We start from the raw sequence: 23455 nt of genomic DNA, 5'->3' as shown, positions 1-23455 counted from the left end.
CACTTCCGCAAAGAGAGCACCTCACCAATCAGAATTGAGGAGGGTGTAGCTTGTGCTGATGTTCGACTGTGATTGACTTTTTTTGGATTTTTCTGGGACTGCGTTTTCGCGGAAGGCTGACCCGTACGGCTTATTGTGGGCACGTGGACTGTGTCAGGGAAGCTCAGGTTGTCGCTTTTCTACAAGCCTTTCCGTCTGAAGAGAGAATTTAGCTAAGTCCTCATAGTTGACTCAACTGTTGACAGAAATCTTGAAGGGGTGAGTGTGTGGGGACTGACAACCAGACCTTGGACGACAGGGTCAGCATTGAGTAATCTGGTGGGGCAAAGTAGGGTTAGAACCACTGAGGTTGGTTGGTGGGCAGGAAGAAGAAGGGGTCGTCCTCAGATGCTAACTACCAGTACTTATTTAATGCTTTCATAGTTTAAAAAGAGATCTCATTTAAATCTGAAATTTAGTCATTGAGGCCAGGTGCAAAATGAAGGAACTTTTACAGAGGTTGTGATTCACCCCATAAATGTTTCCCCACAGATAAATACTGTTAATTCCCTTGTATTCGGGCTCTGCAAAGCTGACAATAAATAAAACACTCAGCCTCTGTTTCTCGGTTATAAAATGGCATTCCCCTCCACTTCGAAAAGTCTGTGATTCTAGGGTAATGTTGAATATAACCACGGAAGAGGGAAATCACAGAAGAGAGATGATTATTTCCCCTGATACCGTGTGAGTCTTGTCAGGGGTTTAAAATAATCATAAAGTTTCTTGAGTTGAAGGTCTGCAAGTCATCACCCCTAGGAAACCGCTTCCAGAGATATTTAGGAGATTTATAATTTATTGATTGGAATCTGGTGACTAACTGCAGGGGCTGAGGTGCAGAAGGGAATCAGGATAACTCTTTAAGTATGGTTACTTCGAAGCAGTCTAGCAGAATAGTAAGAGCAAGAGTTTAGGAGTCCAGCCAGTTTGGATTTGGATACTGTACTCAGAGGTTTAAGCCAGGATAAACTGAAAAGATTTAGTGTTGAAGAGCTCTTAATGACTTCAGGGAGAGCAGTTCCTGTGGAGCAGTAAGGGCAGAATTCATGTTTCACCCTGAATGTGAGATAAGTAAATGGAGGCAGCCAGTCTAAATTATGCTTTCAAGGAGCTTAGCTTAGAATGAAAGGAGAGACAGGGCAGTAAAGAGGAATATGGGATACAAGAAAGGCTTTTATTTATTTGCTTTTTAGGTGAAAACAAAGTACATGCATGTTGATTCCCTGAGGGAAATTAGCCAATGGAGAGAGAGGTTGAAGGAACATAAAATTGAGAGTAACTGATGGAGTAATGACTTGAAATAGCTAGGAGGGAATGGGATCTAGGGCACAGATCAGTGTTAAGGACAGAAGAATGAATCCTTTTTCTCTGAGTTACGAGAGAAGAAAGTGTACAGATAAAGGTAAGCTAGGTGTAGGTGAGGGAATTCTTGCCTCATGGCTTCTTTTATCTTTGTAAAGCTGGCAGCTGGGTTGTCAGTTCAGTGTGAGGTGATTGGGTCTAGTGGAGTGCTTGAGGTGTTTGGAATTGCCTCTGATGGAATGGGAGAAGCATTACCCTGAGGTTGTTAGGCCTGGGATATTCGTGTCTAAAATGAAAGGAGTAAGTGCTGCTTTCTGGGGTGTCTCAGAGTTGATTGTGACCAAAGAAGAAGAAAAACAAATTGTAGGACTTTTAAAAATATATACAGTGCTGTAGAAGTGGATTTTTAAAAATTTAGGTGGTATTGGGGCATCTGGGTGGCTTAGTCATGTAGCGTCGTCTGCCTTCGGCTCAGGTCATGATCCCAGGGTCCTGCTATTGAACTCCCACATCACAGAGCCCCACTTTGCATCGGGCTCCCTGCTTGGCAAGGAGCCTTCTTCTTCCTCTCCCACTCCCCCTGGTTGTGCCCCCTCTCGCCGTGTCTCTCTCTGTCAAATAAATAAATAAAATCTTTTAAAAATAAAATAAAATAAAATTTAGGTGATATGTTAGAAATGTTACTTTTTTGATAAAGAACAGATCAAGAAAACTGATTCAGGAAGAAAGAGAGTGGAGCAAAATTTGTGATATGGGTAACAAAGAATTGTTTTCTGATTATTATTTTTTAATCTGTTCATTCTTACGTAAAATGAGGATAATAATATCTCATGGGTTGTGAGGATTAAGTAAAACAACCATTTAAGAAACTTAGCATGCCTGGATCATGATAAGTGCTTAATAAAAAGTAACACGTGTCTTTATTATTCTGAGTTCCCCTTTCTTATTTGGGCATGAAAAAAGTTCTCTGGGAGACAGGAGACTTGGTCCTGGCCCTGCTCTAACTTGATGAAGTATAGTACAAATGTAGAAAGATCTTATCTCAATGTGTTGCCTTTCTGCTCCTCACTCCCATCCTAGCTTCTTCCCACCCACACCCAATGTTGCCCAGGAAGATAGAATTTGGCAGGGCATGGTATTGTTGATTGCAGTATCTTAGGCATGGATCAGTGAAACAACAGTTTTTTAAATGTGTAAAGATTGTGCTTTTGGGTGGATCTCAAATTTACAGAGGTTAACGTTGTAGCCAGTGGGTAAGTAAATTTACTCAAAGACCAGTCTTGAGGGTGGTTTGAATGTAGCACAAAATAGGATCAGGATCCTAGAGTGGGATTGGAAATATATTTATTTAGTTTTTTAAAGGTTTTATTTATTTATTTGTCAGAGAGCGAGAGCCCACACCGGAAGGGGGAGCAGCAGGCCGAGGGAGAAGCAGGCTCCCCACTGAGCAGGAAGCCCACTGTGGGGCTCAATTCCAGGACCCTGGGATCATGACCTGAGCTGAAGGCAGACGCTTAACTGACTGAGCCACCCAGGCATCCCTGAAAATAGATTTAAAAAGCTAGCCATTTGTCAGATTTATTATCAGCCTGCTATGAAAAATGTCCTAAGTACTTTTTTAGGCTGTCATTCCATTGTCTAAACATAGAAGTTCTTCCCTCTCACAATTCATAATAATAAAATTGTTTTGCAAGGTTTTTTTAAAGATTTCATTTAATTATTTGAGAGAGAGAGCACAAGCAGGGGTGGCAGGGAGAGGGAGAGGGAGAAGCAGACTCCCCACTGAGCAGGGAGCCAGGCACAGGGCTCTATCCCAGGACACTGGGATCATGACCTGAGCCAAGGGCAGATGCTTAACTGACTGAGCCACTCAGGCACCACTGTTCTGCAAGTTTTAAAAATTATTTAATTTTATAAATAATTACTTTAAACCATGTATTTATTATTTTTATTAAAATTATTAAGTAAATTATATAAATTTATTAACATTTTAATTTATTAAAGTTATTTCAGAAAGCAGTCAAGTATTATATGCTTGTAAAACCTTTAAGTTGCAGAACACTGTGTAAGGTAAATTAAAGCAAAATTCTCTCCCCTGACCTTTGCCACTTCCAACCCATAATTATGAATAAATAAAACGTGCCTTGTTCATAAATGCCATCTTTCTAAGCAATATATTTTGCTACTTTTTGGAAGTAATATTATATCATAGAAGTCTTTCCCTATAGTCATAGATACTCTGTTGGACTGAGATAAAATTAATTTAGCCAGTGGCCTACTGATAGACATTCAGATTGTTTCCAGTTTTTGCTATTATACGATATAAGAAATGTATTTTGGGGGTGCCTGGGTGGCTCAGTGGATTAAAGCCTCTGTCTTCGGCTCGGGTCATGATCCCAGAGTCCTGGGATCAAGCCCCGCATTGGGCTCTCTGCTCAGCGGGGAGCCTGCTTCCTCCTCTCTCTCTGCCTGCCTCTCTGCCTACTTGTGATCTCTGTCAAATAAATAAATAAAATCTTTTTTTTTTTTAAAGAAATGTATTTGTGAATATCCTATAAGATATAGGATAATTTTTTTTTTAAGATTTTGTTTATTGGATGGAGAGAAAGAGAGTGTGCACACAAGCAGGGGGAGTGGCAGGCAAAGGGAGAGGGAGAAGCAGGCTTCCCTGCTAAGCAGGGAGCCCAATGTGGGGCTGGATCCCAGGACCCTGGGATCATGATCTGAGCCAAAGGCAGACATCTAACTGACTAAGCGACCCAGATGCCTCAGGATCAATTCTTAAAAGTAGAATTATTGGGTCAGAAAATAAATGGTGTTTTGTGTTTGTATGTGTTGATAGATAGCGCCAAATTGCTTTCCAAAAAGACCATATCAAGTTTTGCTTCCACCAGAACTTTTACTCATACCTTGACTAATATTGGATATTTTTCTTTTGAGATCCACAATTTTTTCTGGATAATTTTATAAGTTAAGTCTTCCACATGAACTTTAAAAATCAATTTCTAAGAAATAACTTGGAATATTTTGATTAACATTGAATTTAAAAGTCAATTTATGGTAAATTGATTTTACCTACAGAAGATGTGTTTTTCCATCTTAATGTTGTCTTCTATGTATTTTGGTAGGAGTAGTAAGCATGTTAATTAAACAGCCTATCATTTTCATGTGTTACTATTTATGAAGCACCTACTATAGCATTTTATTGAAATGCCACTTTTATTTCATACTGTGTTGGCCTTTCTGTGGATTTCTGTGGCTCTGTGCAGTGTTGCACAGTTTTTTAAAAATATTTTATTTATTTATTGAGAGAGAGAAAATGCACACACATGCATGAGCAGGGGAGAGGGGTAGGGGGAAAGAGATGGAGAGAGAGAATCTCCAGCAGTCTGAGGCCTTTTCTTATTTCTAGGTTAGATTGTTAATTTGCTTAAATAGCGTTGAAGGGGCTTTTGTCTTTTGAGGTATAAAGTGGCAAAATTCTGTTTCTTTGTTTTTTTTTTAAAGATTTTATTTATTTATTTGATAGAAATCACAAGTAGGCATAGAGGCAGGCAGAGAGAGAGGAGGGGAGCAGGCCCCCCACTGAGCAGAGAGCCCCATGTGGGGCTCGATCCCAAGACCCTAGGATCATGACCTGAGCTGAAGGCAGAGGCTTAACCCACTGAGCCACCCAGGCGCCCCTGTTTCTTTGTTTTTAATGTCAACGTCTGAAAATGTTCACATTTGTTTAAATAGGGGAAGCTGAGCCCAGAGCTACATATACAGGTTATCTTATCAAAATGTGTGGACGTAACGCAATCTGAAGGAAATTCAAGACCACGAAACTTGCTGGCCAAAGCACATTGTACAAGAAGAGTTTTTGGAGAAAGACCTTTCTGTGAAACCAGGATGGAAGCAGAAGAACACCAACAGCCACGGAAGACACCCTTTTACTCAGAATTACCTAAAGTGGTGAGAATTCAACCACAGAATTCTGGAGTGGTTGCTAATTATAAGGATGTCTGTGTGTGTGTGTTTGTTTGTTTGTTTGTTTTCCACAAAGAAAAGTAAATTTTACAGGGAGAATTTGTAAGATTTGTAAACTTTAAAAGTTATATATCTATATCTAGTAGGCAGTTTGCCTAGTGCAGATTACGGACATCAGGTACCTGGTAGGATGCTGTTAATCTGGTGGATACTTGAGAAATTTTTACTGACTGTATTCTCTTGTTTTAGGAACTTCATGCCCACCTGAATGGATCCATTAGTTCTAATACCATGAAGAAATTGATAGCCAAGAAGCCAGGTCTTAAAATCAACAATCAGATGACTATGATTGACAAGGGAAAGAAAAGAACTTTAGAAGAGTGAGTTTAGAGAAGTTGTGGACATACTTCTTTTTATCCCTGTTACTGTTTTGAGATTGGAAATAGTCTGTAAGAATCCAGATTTTAGTAGTTAAAGGAATTGGGTAGCCATCAGCTGTGGAGAGTGTAACTTCATATATAGCATTTTTTTTTCCAGCTGTTAGACCATTGACAGTATTTTTAATGCTTTATGTTGTTTATAAAGTTATACTATATTAGAATATTCTTTAGACCTGAAAATGTGGGCTTATTGATTTTTCTCCGTTTCCTGCTATCAGCAGGGGTAGGGGAGTGGCAAAGGGAAACTGTTTTTTCCCACTTAAAAGTAACATTTTGTTTTCAGTTATTTGATTATCCTCCCAGGTCAGTGTAATTTTTGAAAAACCAATTCTGTAGTTCCTTACAATATATAATTAGTATTAGTCTAAAATATATTCATTCAATTTACTGGGCTTGTGTCGAGTGACAAGTTTTTGATGACTAGAGTATGTTAAAACTTTCCATTGCAGATGTTTCCAGATGTTTCAAATTATTCATCAGCTTACTACTAGCCCTGAAGATATTCTAATGGTGAGAAATGAAGAATTATTAGAGTGGTTTAAAATTTATTATGTAATTTATGCCCTTCTGGTATTGCACATGAATTTTTGCTTTCATCAAGAGTCAAATGAAAAATATTTTTTGCTTTTTTATGGCAACTCTTTTCAAAAGCCATGTAAGACATTTGCCAAGAGCTAATTATAAGAGATCTGAGAAGAGAGGCAAGGTCAACGTATTCTGTTACATAGAGGATAAAATCTTGTCCTGTTTTCCACCATATATAACATGAAATATTTGACCATAGGTGGGCATTCCTTTGATATGGCTTTATCTGTATTGCTTGAGATACTTTTAAGTGCCTGGGTGACAGTATAGAGAATGAAGTTCAGAAGTACTTAGAGATTGAATTCTCTCTGGGAGTGAAGAACTAGAGGACACCACTGTGTTCTCTTACTTGTAGCTCTGTGATACTACTCTCTGATATGGAAGACTGGTTTCTGTATCATTGTCTGACTAGGGTGGTATTTTATTTTATTTTATTTTTTTAACTGTTTTATTTATTTGTCAGAGAGAGAGAGAGAGCGCACACACAAGCAGTGGGAACAGCAGGTAAAGGGAGAAGCAGGCTCCCTGCCGAGCAAGGAGCCTGATGCAGGACTCGATCCCAGGACCCTGGAATCAGGACCCAAGCCAAAGGCAGATGCCCACCTAACTGAGCCACCCAGGCATCCCTACGGTGGCATTTTAAAATGTACTCTTTTTAAGTGGAGAGAAACGGAATCCTTATTAGTGTTCTTAACCATTAGGAAAAAAAAAATGTGGAGTAAGAGGAAAACTTGTGTTTCTGGAAAAATAACTTTTGACTGGTCAAGAAAGAATTTTCCTTCTTGGCTGAAACTGATCTCATGATAAGTATTAAGTAAATTAATCACCTTTTGGTGGAGAATTAGCTCTAAAAGTCTAATTCAACAAAAGTTGCCCAAGTGCCCATGGTGTTCTGGGCACTCTGCTAAAGACTGGGAGGTAAGATAGATGGACATGGTCTCTGGCCCCTGAGGAGAGAGAGAGAGACATATCCATAAGCAGATAAATCTGACATCATGAGGTAAGCTATATGTTAGAGATACATACAGGGACTTACAGGAACCTAAAGGAGGATTATCTAATTAGCCACTCAGCAGACACTATTGAATGCTGCTAGGAATGTCTCACTTTCTTTTGTTGATTGTAACAGAGCAAAACTGATGAAATCCTGGATTGTGAGAGCTTATGTAGGGCTACAGTAATGCCACACTCATTATTTTATTACTTTCAAGGCTGGTAAAAAGCTTTATTAAAATGAAGTAAGGGGGCACCTGGGTGGCTCAGTTGGTTGAGCATGTGCCTTCAGCTCAGGTCATGATCCTGGGGTTCTGGGATCGATTTCCACCTCAGGCTCCCTGCTTCTCCCTCTCCCTCTGCCCTGTTCCCCTGCTTGTGCTTTCTTTCTCTCTTGCTCTCTCTTAAATATATAAAATTTTTAAAATAAAATAAAACAAGATAAAATGAGGTAAGGAGGGGTCCCTGCCTGGGTACTTGGCTCAGATCAGGATCTCAGGGTTATAAGATTGAGTCCTCCTTAGGCTCAGTGCAGGAGTCCGCTTGGGGATTTGCTCCATCTGCCCCTTCCCCAACCCTTGCTGAATCATGTGCTTGCACATGTTTATATGCGCTCTCTTTCTCTCATATAAATAAATCTTTAAAAAATAGAAAATAAAATGAGGTAAAGAATTAAGATTCTGTGATTTGACTTAGTGGTACTAGAATGAGCAACTTTAGGTGGTTCAGAAGGATGACACTGAGAGTGAAGATAATGACATTTACATATAATAAATGAACACTATAGGAATAAGCCAAGAGATTCTTTGTTGTGTGTGGATCACTTAACAGTCTAGTCAAGATGATCTGGATGTAATCTGAAAGAAAAAGGATTGGAATGTGCTTGAAATAATAATATTAACTATTACATGTGCCAGATACTACATTCAAGACTGCTCTCTGAAGTGGGTATTTTTATTGTTCCCTTTTTGCAGATAAAAAAAAAACCCTGAGGCTTAAATTGATTACACGTAACTTGCTCAAGGTCACTCACAGAGAGAGCAAGTGGTAGAATTGACTGTCTTTGGTTCCAGAGCTTATGTTCCTTCTCATTCAAGAGATGCAGTCTTACCATCCTTTGAGTAAGCAGAAACTTAACTAATTGTGATGTACACTGTCTGAAGAAGGAACTCGAATAAGAGTTGTCCTTAGTACCAGTTGCAGCATGGAGCAGAAAGGGCTGAGTCCAGCAGACACAGATGTGGAGCAAGGAAGTGTTATTGGGCATGGGTAGGGATGATTCCACAGGCCTTGCTAGGACCTAGATAAATTGTCTCATTGCTCTCATTCCATACTTGCCAGCAGCCTTCTGTTGTTTTATTTGGTTTCACTGGCTGCTCAAGAAACGAAGAGAGGGGGCCTTGGATAGTAGCTATGGTCTCATCACTCACTGAGGACTGCCACTTCATACCCTCACTTCACCCTCCATGTCACTGCATACATAACAGATAGGTTTCTGCATTAGCCACTTGTGAGCTGGAGTAGAGGGAGTTGGCTTCTCTGTGTCTGCTCTGGAACCAGTAACTAGATGCAGTTCCGTAGCCGCATAGATGAGGCCCACACTCTGGTGGTAGCATTGGCAGCAACACGGAGTTTGGGGAGCACCAGTTCCATGGGGTCCGGTGCCTGTGATGATGGTACAGAAGCTGCAGGGTCATGCTCGGTGGTGGAGGAAGCAGTGGTGTCTTGCTTGGTCCAAGAGTGTTACATGATTTTGAATGCTTTTGTGTTGTCCTGAGTTGTATAATCTCTGAGGCTGATTCTCCAGACCTCCTAGTGAATCTCAGCTTAGTAATATTTATATTCTAATATTACAGTAAATTCCTTTTTGGCTTAGGTAAGTGCATGTGTACACAGACACACCCAATGAAGCCCAGACCTTGGATTACAATGAATCCACTAAAGTAGTCCCACCTTGTTAGGCACTGTCTACACAGTTGGCCAACCCTTGCCAGGACGTTGCACTTGCCCACTTATATGCATGTGGTCAAAACAGGTTAAGATTAGGATACCAACTACAAGCACTAGCTAGGGCTGGTTGTCACAGCGTTTCCAACCTGGTCCTTTTTTCTTCTAGATTTGGTACTTTTTTAGGATTGATTGCAGAGAAGGAAAACATGCCCTTAATCCTTTTGATATCTTTTACCCTGGTAATTTAGTCATTTTTGGGTTGTTTAATTTGTGCTAAATTGGGTACCATTTTACTCATATTTATCACCGATTCTCTTTGCCAAAGAGAGTTTTCTTAGTACTCCTAGGGATAATTTCACCCTGCCTGAAGAAACTTTTGAAAAATCCAACTTATTCATAAATAACTTGAATAAGAACCATAAGCCATGACTTTGAGTGGTACATCAGTAATGCCTAATTGTTTCAGCCACTTATTTCCATGCATACCTTCTTGTACTGCACTACACACTCAGTTTTAGTTTTGCCTCATTTCTTTGTCTTATTAGCTACTGTTATGAACACTAGAAAATGGAGAAATGGCTAAAAGGAGAGAGAAAAAGTATGTGAGATGTGCAGACTTGTTTGATGTGAGCAATCTCCAGCAAGGGTTGTGACAAAGCAGGTCATCTTAACCACATGAGAGACTTCCAACATTTTTTGCAGATCAAATCTAATGCGTGAAATAAAGCTGTAGCATTTGGCATTTTCATTGGGATCCTTTCACTAACATTATCAGTATTGTGTCCATTGCCTTAACCATCAGGTCACAAAAGATGTCATTAAAGAATTTGCAGATGATGGTGTGAAGTACCTGGAACTAAGGAGCACACCCAGAGGAGAAAATTCTACAGGTAGAGTTTAATTACGTCTCAGCAAATGTACTTTTTTCCTCTGTGCTTTGATGATTCGTGTGTTTGTAAGTTGAGAATATGAAGCACTTACTTTTACACTGTAGTAGAGTCAACAGTCCAAATCTTCTGATGTGCATTAGTGATGTACATTATTAATGAGTGAGGTGTTAAGTTAAAAAGTCAGGTCAAGGATTATCTGTTTAAGGGAAATTAAAAGGCCTGCAAAAATTTTGCTGGTTCTTGTTTTTTCCTCACTCTGAGGAAAGAATACTTGCTCCTTATAGTTACATTGTCTTAAACAGAGGCTACTTCTTGCTCCTTGTATCAAGGGCACTTGTGAGACGGTGCCACTGAGTAGATGCTGAATCGTGTTTTATGACAATCACAGAAATGAAGGTTTTTCAGTCATTGCATGGAGACTGATAGTGTCTTGTGCCAGGAGCAAGTGGTGATGTGGTAAAAACTCTCTGGATGGAGATGCGTGCATCTGGATGTGGTCTGGAGAAACTTCCTGGAACCCTCTTTTCATAAGGGCAGAATGGAGAGATATTATGTGGTGTCATTGGGTTCCTCTTAGTCCCTTGTCTGTGACCTGAAAAGGCTCTGCCAGTTCATCTTGTGACATGTACAACCCAGTCATTTAGGGGATAAGCTTTTTAAAACTCCATAAAGTAAGTGTTGAGATGGGACAAGCAGAAGATTCTTATCTCACATTTTTAAATTGTAGGATCAGTTCGAAGTTACCTTGGTAAGGATAGTGAAAGGGAAGGAGAGAAGAAACCTGCCACTTCCTAGAGCTAGTTTGCTCTTTGAATGGAGATTCCAAGAGGGATGTTAATCTGATACGCAATAATAGGGGAATAGTTAGATAAGGGTTAATGGAATATGAGGCAGCCACTAAAAATATTTGCAAAGCTACTGTAAAGACTTGGGGATAACACTCAGAATATAGGACTGTATTAAACAACTGAATAGGATACATACATACCTGGTAGCATCTCATCTATTAAAAAAATATGTATACTTAGAAAAACAGAGTGGTTATCTCTGAGTGGTGGAATTACAGGTTACTCATTATTTTTTCTTTATAATTTTCTGTGTTACTGGAGATTTTCTGCCAAAAATAAGCATTCTGTGATTGGGTACAAGAGTATTTTAGAGGAAGTTGTTCTGGAGAGTGCTCTTTCAGAGCCCCCCAAAAGAAGAGGACTTGTACACCCAAAATTGGAAGAACTGCTCTAGTGCCCTGGACAGGAAACACTGAGCCTGACCAGGGTTGAAGAGACAGGAGCCCAAGGGGGCATTTTTTTCTGGACCAGCAGGAGAACATTGTTCTAGTAGAGGAAAATGGTTTGTTTTTGTTTCTGTTTTTTTTTTTTTTTGAGGCCAAGCCTTAGAAAAGGGCTATTCCTGTGTTGTTAGAACAGGCATTTTAGATTTTTACAGCAGTTTGTGCGATGGGTTTTTTTTGTGTTGTTTCTTTTTGTTAGTTTTTAGTTTTTATTTTTTGTTTTTTTAACTAGGCTCCACACTGAACACGGGGCTTGAACTCACGATGCTGAGATCAAGAGTTGCCTGCCCCACCAGCTGAGCCAGCCGGCGCCCCATGAGGGCAGTTTAATGTCTGTTGGATCTAAGAATAATTTTTAAATGGGCTTATATTTTGTATGTCTTTCTTTCCATTTCTGCTTTTTAGTACTTCATTTAAAAAAATTTATTAAAGTACAGTTAGCATTTATGAAAATGTACCCATAGGACTATGTTTTAACTCCTCTCTAATCATGCCCTTGTCACAGCATAAAGTAAAAATGTAATTTTTCATAGAGGGATGCTGATGTTGAAGGATGAAATAGTTGATTATCTCTTTACAAATACTTTCTTTATGTCCTTTCCAGGAATGACTAAAAAGACTTATGTGGAATCTGTACTTGAGGGTATAAAACAGTCCAAACAAGAAAACATAGACATTGATGTTAGGTAAGAAGCATTGTACCTTAGTGTTCACCATTTAAAAAAACTAGAAGGTGAAAATGTTGTTATTTTGATCATGAGTGTAATATATTTTTATAAATCAAACAATAACTGACTTTTAGAAAAATGGAGTCAAGAAATCTATTGCTTAAAGTTGAGACTGAAGTTCTGAGTTTATTCATGTGGCAAAACATTTTGAGTACTGTTGCTCTAGAGAAATACAGTTTCCCATTGCTCTTCAGCCAAAATCCAGACTTCTTACTGTGGCCTACATGGTCCCATGTGATTTGGTTGCCTCTCTTACTTCAATAGCCTTATGTGGACCACTTGTCATTATTACACACTGGTTTGTTCTCTGTTCCTCAAATAGGCCAAGAATGTCCCATGTCAGCATCTTTGTACATCCTGTTACTTTTGCCTAGAACACAGTTCCTGCCATATCCTTGCATGGCTGGTTTTTCATTATCAAGTTCTCAATTTGGCTGTCACTTCCTCAGAGGGCCCTTCCTTGACCACTTTATCTAAAGGTTCCTCCCACCCACCCACAAATCCTCTAGTAATCCTTTCTATTTCCTTATGGCACTCTTCTTGATAAGATCAGAAATTATCTTGTTTTATTTGTGTGTACATACCTACCAGAGTATAAATTCATGAGGCCAGGAACCTTGTCTTTTGTTCACCACAGTACTTAGAAGAGAGATGACACAAATCAGGGCTCAATAAGTCCTTGAAGGAAGAAAGCTACCTGTATAATTTCTGGCTATAAAATCTCTCCAAATTAAGCTTAACTAGACTAACACCCACACCCTTCCCAAAAAGAAGCAGGCAAAAGAAAAGAGAATTCAGAAAAGAAGACCTACAAATGACCAATAAGTCTGTAGGGAACTATTTAATCTAACTAATCAGATAATTTTTTTTTTAAAGATTTATTTGAGAGAGAGAGAGAAAGTGTACAGGCGATAGGGGAAGGTCAGAGGGAGAGGGAGAGAGATTCTCACCCAGACTCTCTGCTGAGCATGGAGCCTGACATGGGGCTAGATCTCACAACCCTGAGATCATGACCTGAGCCGAAATCAAGAGTTAGACGCTCAACCGACTGAGCCACCCAGGCATCCCGATCAGATAATTTTAAAGATTTTTATTTGTTTATTTATTTGACAGAGACAGAGACAGAGAGGGAGCACAAATGGGGGGAGTGGGAGAGGGAGAAGCAGACTCCCCACGGAGCAGAGCCCATTGCAGGGCTCAATCCCAGGACCCTGGGATCATGACCTGAGCTGCAGGCAGACACTTAACGACTGAGCTACCCAGGCGCCCCCCAATCAGACAATTTTTTTTTTTAAGATTTTATTTATCCATTTGACAGAGATCACAAGTAGGCAGAGACAGAGAGAGAGGGAAACAGGCTTCCTGTTGAGCAGAGAGCCCCATGCAGGGCTCAATCCCAGGACCCTGGGATCATGACCTGAGCTGAAGGCAGAGGCTTTAACCCACTGAGCCACCGAGGCACCCATTAGACAATTTTAAAAAGAAATGTTACAATGCCATTTCTGTAGCCCCCCTGCCAGAAAACAGGGTAATGACCACTGTTTGTGAACTTACGCACTGCTAGTAAGCATATATGATAAATAAAACCTCTTTAAAAAGTAGTATGTATTAAGATGTATAAAAATGTTTCCTTCTGACCCAGTACTCCACTTCTAGAAATGTATCCAAAGGAAATAAGTTGATTTTTGTGTAAGAGTCTTTATTGTAGTGTTATTTATTTATTTGTTTATTTTAAATATTTATTTATTTTAGAGAGAGTAAGAAAGTGAGAGAGCACAGGCAAAGGGGAAGGACAGAGGGAGAAGAAGCAGACTTCCTGTTGAGCGGGGAGCCCAACACTGGGCCAATCCTAGGACCCCAGGATCATGACCCAAGCCCAAGGCAGATGTTTAACCAACTGAGCCACCCAGGCACCCCTATAGTGTTATTTATAAAAAAGTGGAAAATATCCTAAAACATTTAGCAGAAGACAGTTATATCATGTTATGGTCATATGATTTATATTTTCTAATATTTAATGTTAGGATAAACTGTGAATTAAAAAAAAGACTGCAGTTATATATCATTGATCCAAATTTGATAAATAAATAAATGCTGGAGGAATTTTGTGTGTGTGAAAAAAAAGTAGATAAATTAATAAATGTGGGAGGAAAATTATGCAATATTAGCAGAGATTCTCTGGGTATTAGATGGCTTGTAGAATTTCAGCTAACATGAAGAATGAACTTGTATCAGCTATTGGATATGTGTTAGAATATTGCCAATTTTTTAACACTTACTGAAATAATGAATCTAAGCCTCCTAATGAAATAACACACCACCACTTATGAAATAATCTTGCTAAAAAATTGAATCTGATCAAGCCTCTAGACTAGATCCAATTTTCAATTTGTAGGAGATACAAGAGACAGAAGAAACAGGTTAACAATACAGGAATTCACTCAGCAAAATGACTATTGTAGGAGACTATAGAAAAAGGATATGGTTTCTTTAAATTCAAGAAATAAATTCAAGAAAAGCGGTGGGGTTTTGCGGAGAAGGGAAGGTGGGGTGTGGAGAGAGTGCCTTCAGAATAAATCTGAAGTCCACTGTGGACTTCAGTTGAATTCTGAATCAAACTAAAAAACAAATGCAAGAATAAAAAAAACATGAAACATTTAAGAATTTGAACACTAACTAGATGTTTGGTACTATTTCGAAATTTATAGTCTCATGCCCTCTGGCAGAGTAAGCTGTCCTGTCAGCCAGGCTGTATTTCTACTAAGTGACTTACATGTAGCCTGCCATACCTCTCTGGCCCTACTCAGAGTTGTTTTTTTCATCCTCACTATATTTGTTTTCAACTATGTTTTTCTTATATTAAAGGTATTTAATAGCAATTGACAGAAGAGGTGGCCCTTCAGTAGCCAAGGAGACCGTTAAACTTGCTGAAGAGTTCTTCCTCTCTGCTGACAATACAGTTCTTGGCCTTGACCTCAGTGGAGACCCTACTGTAAGCTGTTTTTCTTAAATACATTTTATTTCTGAAAAGTAGAATCAGTTTGTGGGGGTAAGTATTAGGTTGGGGCATCCTGCATTCTCCAGAGGTCTAGCAGGCTCCCAGTGGATGAAGACCTATTCTTAAATAAAATCTTAAAAAAAAAAAAAAAAAAAAAAAAAGGTGGATGGTGGGCAGCACCCGGGTGTCTCAGTCAGTTAAGCATCTGCCTTCAGCTCACGTCATGATCCTAGGGTCCTGGGATTGAGCCCCACACTGGGGCTCCCTGCTCAGCAGAAAGTCTGCTTCTCCCTCTCCCCCCTATTCATTCTCTCTCTCTTTCAAATAAATAAAACCTTAAAAAAAAAAAAAGACCTATTCTGCCCTGGATGACCAGAATGTCTATAGCAGCTGTTCTCAACCAGGGTTCTATGGAAGAATTAAGCCCTCTAAAAAAGAAAAAAGATTTGAATGAGAAGAGAGAAATTAAGTCATTACATACAGTGTATATCTAATAATTAGTATTTGATTATGGCTATGCCTTAATTATCTCACAGAACCCCCAGTTGAGAAAGGCTGGCCTAGAGTTTCTTGATTGTCAGATTCAAACACACTTATGTCACTATTGACATTTTGGGCCAGATAATTCTTTGACCTGGGAGAATGTCCGGTGTATTGCAGCATGTTTTGTAGCACTCCTGTCTTCTCTACCCACTGGACACCCGTAGTACCCTCCTAGTTGTGACAACCAAAAATGTTTCCAGATACTACCAAGTTCCGGGGTTGGGGCGGGGGGGCAAAATTGTCCCTGGTTGAAAACCACAGGATTTAGATTGTCCCATGAAACTGGTTCTTAAGGCTTTGTCTAAACCTGGACCATTGTGCTCTCGTTTCATTCATCCATTTGGTAGAAGCTTTCTTTGCTGTAATCATACAGGTTCCTAAATCAGGTGGGTTCTCCTCCTTAGCACTAGATATCTAGATTTCCTTACAGAAATAAAACTTGGTGACCTCTATATCTAGTGTGGCTGATGGACTTCAGGTTCACTGATATGGGACTCAACATTCTTGACAGCAGGGATTGTTTTTGCGAGCTTTATGTTCCCTAAAGTGTCTGGCACACTGTAGGTGCTTTATAATTGAAATTTTCAAATGAGTCAATCTGCCATTTTTTTCCTTGCCATTATTTTATTCCTTTGTTTATTGACACACAGTAGCTAGTTCTTCAGTCTGCCTAGAATTTTCATGCATCTTCGTTTTAACTTTTATCTTCAAGGTAGGACAGGCAAAAGACTTCTTGGAACCGCTTTTAGAAGCTAAAAAAGCAGGCCTGAAGTTGGCATTGCATCTTTCAGAGGTAAATAATATTGTAAAATTAGGCTGGAGAAGATGGATTATGGTGAAAATAATAATCATTTGTAAATGGCTAAAATTAAACCTGGAGGTAAAAGAAAAAAAAAAAGAAAAGGAGGAAAGTAGAAATTTTTTTAAATGTAAATTATGATAAAGGTATGACTTGCTTTAGTCCCTTGTTACTGTTTTTATGTTTTTGTCATTCATGAGGGTGGCTATTGACTCACAGTATCACTATGTCATTAAAAAAGCTATTGACATCTTACTAGAGAAAATGTGAAAGTTTTCATCATCAGTCTTGTCATTGGCAAGCTATCACTGAGAAAAACACCAGTTCATCTCACCGTCCTCGTAGGGTAAGGGACCTGAATGTATCACATGCACTGGCAAGAAAAGAAGTAGCTCATTATTATTTTATAAGGCTCATCAGAAGATTGGGTGCCCATCATTGGGCCCCAGCTCCTTGGCAACATGAGCACAATGACAGATAATGTAGAGATAATGGCTGGAGAACAGTCACTTTCTTAAGCACATCCCTGTGAGGCAAACAAGGGAGTCAACTACACTTTCCCCCATTTTACAGATGGGTTTACTTTATAACGCAGTACTTCTATTGTTTTTTTTTCTTTCTTTCTTTTTTTTTGACATACATTTTCTTTTTTCTTTTTTGTTTTTGACATACAAAAAGCTGTACATGATTAGTGTATACAGATTGATGAACCTGGAGTTTATTGTCTCAAGTGCAGGAAATAATACTTAGGCTATTTTCCTCACAGAGTTATTTGTATTAGATGCAGTAATATATAAATGTTGAATAGCATCATGACTTAAAAATTAAGGAAAAGTTGGAGCTTCTTGTCAATACTGATATTTTCATGTCTATAAGCAAAGAGTAATCTGGTGGCAGAACTTAAAAGGTAGGATCTGTGTTTCCACACTGAACAAAAAGATCTGTCACTCATAGGACTTCCTCTTGCTAATGTAACTGATGTCTGATTGAAGCTTATGGTCAATAAAATGGAACAACCAGCATGTGTTACTGTGACCCGCTATCTGTGGTCTTTGTGCACAGTATCAGAACCTTCCCTTTACCTTAGTCTCTGTTGCTTTTCTTTTTTTTTTTTTCTTTTCTTTTGCCAATTTGTTTCCTTAAAAATTCTTTTTAATATTCTTTATTCTGTTGCTTTTCTTGTTTGATCCATTGGATATGAAACACTTCATTTCCTCATGTTATGGTCATTTGTCTTACAGGCTGTCTAGTAGATAGAGTACATCTAGACCTTTTCATGGTAGTTGTGGTATGTATGTAGCTACCTGTGTCAAAATAAAACATGAATGGGGCACCTGGGTGGCTCAGTCCGTTAAGTGTCCGACTCTTGATTTCCACTTAAGTCATGATCTCAGGGTCATGAGATCGAGCCCCACATGGGTTCTGCATGGAGTCTGCTTGAGTTTCTTTCCTTCTCCCTCTGCCCCCCACTCCCCCTGCTTGAGCTCATTCTGTCTCCCTCTCTCTCAAATAAATGAATAAAATCCTTAAAAAAATAAATAAAAAATAAAATAAAACATGAGTACACTACACAGAGAATCTGGGCCCTGGAGTCAGACAGAGTTCCATGGCCTTAGATAACTTAAAAAAAAAAAAAACAACTTTATATTTCAACTACAAAAGTTAGGTATATCTGAAGAAATCCCAAGTGTAGAGAAGTATAATATAGAAGGAAAAAATAAAAAAATGAAAGGTCCCTTTCTTGTTTCAATTCTGTTCCCAAGTTGATCCTGTTACTTTTTCTGATCCTGTTACTTTTTTTCATCTTAGTACTTTGTAAGAGTCTTGTGAGGTTTAAAGGAGAATTTATGTGAAAAGGTACAAAGCAGGTCTAAAAGTGTTTATTATTATTATGCTTGTTAACCATAATTATTACTATCTTTGAAACAAATCTAGAAGAATATTGGGAAATGAATGGGAAAATAAAGGCAAAGAAGAAAGCTGGGAAGGTATAGATAGTTCAGCTTTCCAGAATGCATTATCTTCTCTGAGAGACAAAGTAGCTGGCTAAAGAAAAAAGTACCTTTAAAAATCACTGAAAGGGGCACCTGGGTGGCTCAGTCATTAAGCATCTGCCTTCGGCTCAGGTCGTGATCCCAGGGTCCCGGGGTCGAGTCCCACATTGAGCCCTGCATCAGGCTCCCTGCTCAGTGGGAAGTCTGCTTCTCCCTCTTCCGCTCCCCCTGCTTGTGTTGTCTCTCTCTGTCAAATAAATCTTTTTTAAAAAATCCCTGAAAGAGATTACTTATGTTCCCCTTTTTTTCAGATTCCAAACCAAAAACAAGAAACACAAGTACTTCTGGATCTGCTTCCTGACAGAATTGGGCATGGGACATTTCTCAACTCCTCTGAGGGAGGATCCCTGGATCTGGTAGACTTCGTGAGGCAATACCAGATACCACTGGGTAAGGCTTAGGGCTTCACGTCCTCCAGACAAGAGTATACATTTGTCCCCAGCCACCAGGTTGCAACCCCTATGTGGAGAACTTCTATTCTAAATATTTAAGTGTCATTTAGAAATTAAAAGTTGCTTGGACATGTGCCTCCTGAGCCATAAAGTAATAGAAAGTTTTAGCTTCCATTAGAATATAAGCTCCATGAAAGCAGGGCTTTTTTTGTCTGTCTTGTTCACTGCTAGATTCCCCAGTTCTTGGAACTCAATAATTATTTTACTGAAGGAATAAGAGTCATCTAGTATTTTAAAATGACTTTAATGAAATTAATGTGTTATAAAAATGTATGACATTTATTTAAAAATTAAGAATTATGGAAGATTCAAGACATAGTTTTATATGTGTGTTGACAATTACGTATTTGTCTACATGTGTATTTAACAACAAATACTTATGAAGTAAGTGCCTGTTCTGTTTCAGTTACTGTTCAAATTGTTGGGAATAGAGCAGTAAACAAAACAGGCAAGGTTTCTTTCTCAAGGAACTTATATTTTGGCATTGGTAAAAGAGACAGTAAACAGTTACACAAGAAAATGTCAGTGTTTGAAGAAAATTAAACAGTTTGAGATAATAGTGATGAGATAACCACTGGTCAGTGTTATGGTTGGGAAAGGCCTTCTCTGGAGGAAAAAAAGCAGTTGGCTGAAAACCATTTTACTGAATGATCAGTTTGCAAAAACATTTGTGTGTGATGTGTGTTTTTTAATTACGTATGGAGTTTTCAGCAATTCATAATGAGATTTTTTTTTCTTTTTACTAAGGACATTTTTAAACATCTACAGAAGTTGCAAAGATGGAAACACTTGCATAGTGATTAGTGCGGTAGTTCAGCTTTGTGCCCAGCCATGTGAGGGGGGCAGGCTGCCATCCCTTAGACTGAGTTGGCCTTATGTTGAGGCTGCCTTATCATACTGAGCAGATACCATCCATTAAGTCAGTGAAGTATTTCTGCTGTGGCTGGGGAGCCCAGTGTAGTGTGTCAAGGCAGGAATTTGTTAATAGAAGTCGTTCTTAAAATGGACTTAACTTGCAGCAGACAGGGAATAGATGGTTGTCTGAGTAAAGGAGTTTAGGGGTTTTCTTTAAGTCCATTTCTGCTCTTGGCTTTTTATATAATACTGTAGCCCTCAAGCAGTGCTACCATTTGTTTTAGCCTCCACTAGAAGACCAGGAAGAAGTGCAGCAACCATTCAAAAATTCCTTCATGATTCTATCCTGCTTTCTCCATGAGGACTGGCTTATAACATTCCCCTTTCCTCTCCATTTTGGATAAAAGAAAGGGGGACGCACATAGCTGTAAAGAAGATATTAATTCCCTGTCTGGTACAGTTGCTGCCAAAACTTGCAGCACATACATCCTGTGCAACTACACTAATTGAACTATAAATTTTCATGCCTAAGGTCAGTTTTGTAAAGTAATGAACTATTGAAAATTAACATACCTCAGAAAAATTTCTCACGTATCTACTTGGTGAATATTGGTGAATGAGTCTACTAATCTGCTTTTAATAAGAGACTTTTTCCTCCTTTCATCTAGAACTCTGTTTGACCTCAAACATCAAAAGTCAGACAGTTCCATCTTATGACCAGCATCATTTTGGATTCTGGTACAGCATCGCCCATCCATCTGTGATCTGTGTAAGGTTTTGTATGAAATATTTTGCTCCTTTTTTGTTTTATTATTGTAGTAGGTCGACAGTCACTACTAGCTGTGTGCCTCGTGTGCCTTGGGATGCTGCCAAAGTAGAGGAGTGAGAGAGGATCAGGGCATATGAGGCTGCAGAGGGCCAGGTGACTCAGGTTTAGCTCTATGGGTAAAGGTCCTAGGCAGTGCCCAGAGGAACATAAAAAAATACTGATGCCGAAGTGCCCATCCCTTGAGATTCTGCTTTATCTGATCTGGGGTGAGTCCTGTACACAGATACATTTTAAAAGCTTCCTAGTGATTTTAATATGCAGCCGTGGTTGAGAGCCCCTGCCCTGGTGTTTTTGGGTTTTGTTTTAAAAAGGATAAACAGGCCTATTTCGTTATAGATATGCATGGATGCATTTATAGACCTGTTTAGACTCTTAAAAGAAGCATGGTGAAGAGGCAAATACAGACTAAACATGAGTTACTGTTTTTAAAAAATCATTTCCTTGTTAATTTTAAAACTTTGGTTTTTTTGTTTTATTTTTGTTTTTTGTTTTTTTTTTATTTTTGTTTTGTTTTGTTTTGTTTGGGCAGACCGATGATAAGGGTGTTTTTGCAACACACCTTTCTCAGGAGTACCAACTAGCAGCTGAGACATTTAATTTGACCCAGTCTCAGGTGTGGGATCTGTCTTACAAATCCATCGACTACATCTTTGCTTCTGACAGCACCAGGTCTGAACTGAGGAGGAAGTGGAATCATCTGAAACCCAAAGTGTTACCTTTTTAAGCTGCAGTGAGGTGAACTACTTTTGAATATGTGTAGCAACCAAGAGCTTCCTGCCATCTCCCACATAGTAAACTGTCCACCACTCCCTCTGAAGCACAGCAGCCAGGTACCATGGGCTCCATCACCAGTAGCTTACTCATGACTGGTCCCATGACTGGCAGGCTCTGAAGTCTTACAGAGCTTACCTCCATGCTGCTTACTGGAAGGGACCTGAAGGTGGCGGCTCTAAACTCCCCACACGGTACCTGGGTGGCTCAGTGGGTAAAAGCCTCTACCTTCGGCTCAGGTCATGATCCCAGGGTCCTGGGTTCAAGCCCCACATCAGGCTCTCTGCTCGCCTGCTTCCCCGTCTCTCTCTGCCTGCCTCTCTGCCTACTTGTGATCTCTGTCAAATAAATAAATAAAATCTTTAAAAAAAAAATAAAAAATTAACTCCCTACTCCACCAGATATTTGACTTAACAGTCCCTCTCCATTAATGATCATAAACCTTGAGGAAAATCAAAGGAGTTTGTCATCAAGAAGAGTTTTAGAATAACTAAAGATGAGGAGAGGGAAAACAAACTGCCCCCAAAACCGTTAAGCCTTGTAACTTGTGACAACAGTGCTCTGTATTTTGTTTTCCTTGTTTTACTCAAATTCCCTTCACTTAAGTATTCCCCAAAACTGCTGACTCCAGGTTATACTGTATACCATGGGTTTTTTTGAATACCCAGTAGTCAGGGTTAATTTACTTTGGATGACCCTAGTGACAGATTAAAGCTAGCTTCTGAGATTTGGCTTTGTCCCTCTCATGATTAATCCCCCTGGAATCAAGGTGGTGGGTTTTTTAAAATGTTCCTAACTTATCCCTCTGTAATTTTGACCATAATGGAGCTATACCAACCAGACGCTTCTTGAGGTCTCCTTAGGTTTCTGTTTCCTGCTTTTAATCTGACTTCTGATTGTTCCAAAGTTTTGTTCCTGAAAGAGCACCATGGTGGATGTAGGAGTAATTTAAACTCCTAACTAAAATATCTCCATATAACATGTTACTTTAAGCTTAATGATATCAGAGAATATATACCATTTTATATGTCTAAACTTTGATATGCATCTCACTGGACAGTTGAGTGTATAGGATTTTGAATTGAATAATGGAAGAACTGATTGCTTCTATCTCAGCTTCCCTTTCGTACCTGGTCACCATAAAAATAGTTCTCTACAGAGTTAATAAGACTCAGCCTCCATATTCCAACTATAGTAAAAGAGAAATGGTAACAAGAGAAAACATATAAGCGTTATTAAGTTCTGTAGAATTGGCCATAGCAAGCAATCAAAAGGAAGAATGTGGGGCACCTGGTTGGCTCAGTTAGTGGAACATGCAACTCTTGATCTCATGGTCATGAGTTTGAGCCCCAAACCTACCTGGGGGTAGAGGTTACTCAAAAAAAAAAAAGTGGGGCCATCTGGATAGTTTAATTGCTTAAGTGTTTGACTCTTGGTTTTGGCTCAGGTCATGGGGCCAAACTCCCCCTGGAGGGCTGTATCTGGCTCCGCACTTAGCATGGAGTCTGCTTGAGATTCTGTCTCTCTTTCTCCCTCTGTCTTTCTTCTCCCTCTTTCTCCCTTTCTCCCTCTTCCCCATTCGCAAGTGCATACTTTCTCTCTCTAAAATAAATAAATAAATACTTTTAAAAAATGGTAGTGTGGGGAAAATGAAGAAAAAGAAACAGTAGCACTAGAAAACAACTGATGAGGATATGATTGTTCAGCTCCTGCTAATACATCCTTATTTCCTTTGCTCTATGTGTCGCTCAGTATGTCCCCACAAAGGTCTTATGAATATTAAAAGGGTAGGGTGCACAGATCCTCTTACTCCACCTACATTGGCCTTGGTTTCTCTTTCTTTGAATGTTGGAAGACTATTTCTTGCTTCTTCCATCCTTAGGAATGCAGATTGGATAGGAGAAAAAGCCTTGTTAAGCTATTTGAGATGAAATGGGCTTTCCCCAGTAAGAGAGTTTGCCTTTGCCCAG

At 39.2% G+C, this 23455-nt stretch overlaps 1 protein-coding gene across 2 annotated transcripts; it reads left to right on the top strand.

The window, feature by feature from the left end:
* The first annotated feature begins 72 nt into the window (after window positions 1-72).
* ADAL (adenosine deaminase like) lies at window positions 73-21700 on the top strand. Of its 2 annotated transcripts, XM_032856693.1 has the most exons (11): window positions 74-258; window positions 5077-5292; window positions 5557-5687; window positions 6197-6257; window positions 10078-10165; window positions 12061-12142; window positions 15050-15176; window positions 16438-16518; window positions 18830-18968; window positions 20554-20654; window positions 21244-21700. In XM_032856693.1, the coding sequence occupies exons 2-11, from the start codon at window positions 5230-5232 to the stop codon at window positions 21436-21438; spliced, it is 1068 nt and encodes a 355-aa protein (XP_032712584.1). In that variant the 5' UTR covers window positions 74-258; window positions 5077-5229; the 3' UTR covers window positions 21439-21700. The 2 variants fall into 2 exon arrangements, with proteins under 2 accessions (XP_032712585.1, XP_032712584.1); XM_032856694.1 differs by lacking the exon at window positions 16438-16518 and having other exon boundaries at window positions 73-258.
* The last annotated feature ends 1755 nt before the right edge of the window (window positions 21701-23455 follow it).

Source organism: Lontra canadensis, unplaced genomic scaffold (genome assembly GCF_010015895.1).
Source record: "Lontra canadensis isolate GAN:19392208 unplaced genomic scaffold, GSC_riverotter_1.0 scaffold12, whole genome shotgun sequence".
Taxonomy (NCBI): domain Eukaryota; kingdom Metazoa; phylum Chordata; class Mammalia; order Carnivora; family Mustelidae; genus Lontra; species Lontra canadensis.
Note: the sequence above shows the minus strand (reverse complement) of the source record. Positions and strands in the feature narration are given on the sequence as shown.